Source organism: Grammomys surdaster, unplaced genomic scaffold (assembly GCF_004785775.1).
Source record: "Grammomys surdaster isolate TR1022 unplaced genomic scaffold, NIH_TR_1.0 126398, whole genome shotgun sequence".
NCBI classification, from domain to species: domain Eukaryota; kingdom Metazoa; phylum Chordata; class Mammalia; order Rodentia; family Muridae; genus Grammomys; species Grammomys surdaster.
In genome coordinates, this window is record NW_021621192.1 from 1,144,907 (window position 1) to 1,148,723 (window position 3,817).

At 38.5% G+C, this 3,817-nt stretch overlaps 1 protein-coding gene across 1 annotated transcript in view; it reads right to left on the minus strand.

Annotated features, from left to right (window-relative positions):
- Gabrr3 (gamma-aminobutyric acid type A receptor rho3 subunit) overlaps positions 1 to 3,817 on the minus strand; it is a 57,652-nt gene that overhangs the window by 36,939 nt on the left and 16,896 nt on the right. The window contains exons 3-4 of the mRNA XM_028760295.1: positions 3,303 to 3,370; positions 6 to 103 (exon numbers count right to left, since the gene is read on the minus strand). Coding sequence (XP_028616128.1) covers positions 6 to 103; positions 3,303 to 3,370 — 166 coding nt within the window. The remainder of the gene's footprint in view (positions 1 to 5; positions 104 to 3,302; positions 3,371 to 3,817) is intronic.

Sequence of the window (3,817 nt, forward strand, 5' to 3'; positions counted from 1 at the left end):
GGATCAATCTGCGATCAAAGGTCATGCTTTTGTTTGTTGTGCTAGGAAAGGAGAGCCTCTCATCCTTCCAATAGTGTCTGAGATAAAACGTCATCGTAAAGTCCTGGGCACAGAGAAAGGGACCAGTGAGCACCAGGAGAGACCACGCTCAGATCATAATTTCATCATTATGAACTCACTAATGGCCATGCTGTTCGTGACTTGTCTATTATTATTCATATTGCAATTTCAGACAGGATGAAGCAAGTCTGTCATTATTCTTCACGTTCCTTCTCCATTCCTATTTCTGTCTTCTTCCCTTTCCATTCCTCCCTCACTCTCCCCCTTCTTCATCGCTTCCTTTCTTCACCTTCAATTTCCTACTTCTTTTTAAACCTGTTCCTATCATTGCAACAACATCCAGATTTCAACTCAGAATCCTATTTCCTTGGCCTCCTGAGTGCTGGAACTATAGTGTGTGCCACTGTATTATTATTTTTTAAATCTATATAAGTATTTGCACACTCTCTAGAAGCAAGTTGCCAGTGCTCTCAATTCGCTGTGGCTCTGGGATCTCAACTGGCATTGTGAACACTAGCTGAAAGACTATGCTGACGATAGATAAAAACCTGTGTCAGCATCCAGCTCTGAATGCTTCATGGGGCTGAACTGGTATCGCACAAGCCAGCTGTAAGACTATAAAGCTGGAGGATAGAAACCTGTACTAACATGACAGTAACAAAAAATAAGCAGACAAACATAAAGAACTTGAATTCTATGCGGTATTCAGATGTGACAGTTAATAATTTGGTTGGTGGAATAGAAATTTCTATCTTTGTCGGTGCTGTTGAGTCTGGATATAAATTATGTGTTTCACTTTTCTTAAATACATATCACTGTTCATAAATTGTTGACTCATGTTTCTCAACCCAAGTCCAACTTTTCTTGCACTTGTGTGTCTAACAGGACTTTGGCATTCATTTGTGAAAACAAAAGATCAATATCAGTCATTCCCAAGTAAGTTACCGATTGTTTGACCAGCTACATTGTTTTTCCTAGGTTCTGTAAGTGTACACTGGGTTATTGCTATGAATTAACTGTGAGGTTGGCTATATATGGCTGTGCATTTGAGTGAGGGCCAGTAACCAGCGCCATTCCTTCATCAGCATAACACTATTTCACAGCGACTTGTGTAGCTTACCAGGTGATCTGGCCTAATGGGCATATACTTGGAATCATATGCTTAGTTTGATCTGGATGGCAACTCAAAATTAAATTAATACAGGGGGCACTAAGATACAAAGTATACCCCCAAACTGCATTTTTCTTGGAGCTGGGTATCTGTTAAGAATATTTGTTATTACATGCATAATCGAAACAATGGAAACTCATGTAAGGAGGGCAGAAGAGACAAGATGGGGGGTTGGTGGGGAGGGTGGCAACTCATCTAGCCTGGCTCCAGGGACAAACCTGACTCGTGTTTCAACGGAATGACAATGGAAAGAGAAACACAAGGAGAGGCAAAAATCTGAGGATCAGGTTATCTGGGTTCTCTGCAGAAGCTCCTTGCACCTGGGACACTCAGTTTGCTTGTTGAATGGACTTGAACAGAGCAGCGGGTTGTAGCATCAGTTTATAGTATAGAGCTGGGCCAAAGGTTCAGCTAATCTTTGTAGGAGCCTTCTCTGTAGGGGAGCAGTCTTCCGGCTGGAAATGTTGGCCGAGGGGTAAGGCTATGCTCCACATTTTCCACGCATACTATTCATATTTCACACGTGGGACAGAAGGGAAGGTTTGCAATTTCCTTCTGACTCCAGCTCCCAGGGAGAAGGCTTTGCCATCACTCCGTGGGGCTGTCGCTCTGGGCTCACGTCAACAGCACAGTTACATGGGAATTCACTCAGGGCTTCTGCTCCCTATAGATGACGGCAGCCATTAGGTAAAATCGAGTAAACAAACAATGAAAATGAGTTTTGGAAAGGCACTGTATTTGACATGTAAGCATATTGGAAAAGGGCTCATCAAAAAACACAGGCCATATAAACAAATTAATACAAAACGAGTGGGTAAGAGAAATACGTCTGAAAACAAAGTATGGAAGTGCTCCTTCTTAGAAGCTGGGCACAGCATTAACTACTGTTGCAGTAAAACCTCCATAACGCTGAAAATCACTTAAAGGAAAATCTATTCTGAGAGTTACCTAGACAAAGAAAGTCCTTATACATTAAAAAGAGAAAATGAGATGGAAAAGGTACAGTTGGCACCTTTAAATCATAAAAATGTCTAAAACCAATAAAACCAGTTTAAAGAAGGGAAAATGGGTACAATGAAGTAAGTAACGTGGAGTAGAGACCCGTGAAAGGGTAAAAGAAAGACTGATAATAGATGATTAGTTTCAAATATTTTCTTTTTAAATTTCACATTTATTTGAAAATATTTATTTTGTATTAATATAATAATATAATTAATATAACATTTAACAGACATTCCACATACACTAATCTTGATACTTCATTTTCTCATTTTGAAGCTTTTAAATGTGTGTTCTCATGAAAATTTCAAAAGTTGCTTTTAGGTAGTTGTTAAGTAAATCCTTTTGATATATGAGCTGTAACATGTATAGTTATTTCTGTAGACATCAGTTTTGGATTTTCTTGTATCTAACGACTTAGTTTTTCTTTTGCTTTCTAATATACACACGTATGTATCTATCTTCATATGTGACTAAATAAAATAGTAATTTTAAAAGCAAAAATATTCTATGGAAATATAGGTATTACATTGTAAAATAAAACATTAAGCTGTCTTATTTTTTACAACACACTATGGGATAAGCAATTTTCTAAATTAAATGTGATAATCATGTTTTAAAATGTCCTATCACCTGATATTAGCCATTTACAGACAAGCAGAATTAATCTTAACCAAACCACCTGGAAATAATCTATAAAGCTTGGCCCCGAAGTCTATCATTTTATGAACATGTCCATCATTTTATGAGCAAGGCTTTGTGGGTGAGATTTCATAGGATGCAAACTGTACGGTTGTTTTTCTTACATCCTAGTTTTCAGGTGTGCCAGACTGTGACAGAGAGAAAATTTACCAATGATGTTTTACAGGAAGCCATAAATGAGAAACTGTGAGAAAGAAGCAGGGAGAAAAAGGAAGAGTGTAATCAAAGCATGGAAGAAGTGAATGGAAGAGAGACAGGCAAGCATAACTCCACTGTAATGCAAAGTAGGGCTTATTCAAAAAACAAATGATTTCTACCCTATTATTTCATTCCTTCCAGAAACAGATCAATACCCTGTGGGAATGCTCACCATATTGACCTCTGAAATGCTGTCGATGCTTTCAACCTGGACATCTATACCCACCGGCACCGGTGAACCTTCAGAAAGAAAAATGAATAATTTACTGATTATGATGCAGTATAATCATTTTGGACATCTTCCAAACTGAGAGAGACCATTGTTCAACAAGTGAAGGTGGTCTCTTTTCCCCAATGAATATATTTTTATTCTTCATTTCACCTGTTTTCTACTGAATCATTTATCATACATAATACACCCTTAAACATAACAGCTGAGGCTCAGGTGATAGTAAATGGTATTCCAGTCATCATGGCTTACTTTCTTGGAAAGTCTCAAAGAATTCTCTGTACAATATATTACAGATGTGGTGTTTCCAGTTTTGCCCTCTCTTTCTTTCTTTCTTTCTTTCTTTCTTTCTTTCTTTCTTTCTTTCTTTCCTTCTTTCTCCTCCCCTCTCCTTCCCTCCCTCCCTCCCTCCCTCCCTCCCTCCCTCCCTCTCTCTCTCTCTCTCTCTCTCTCTCTCT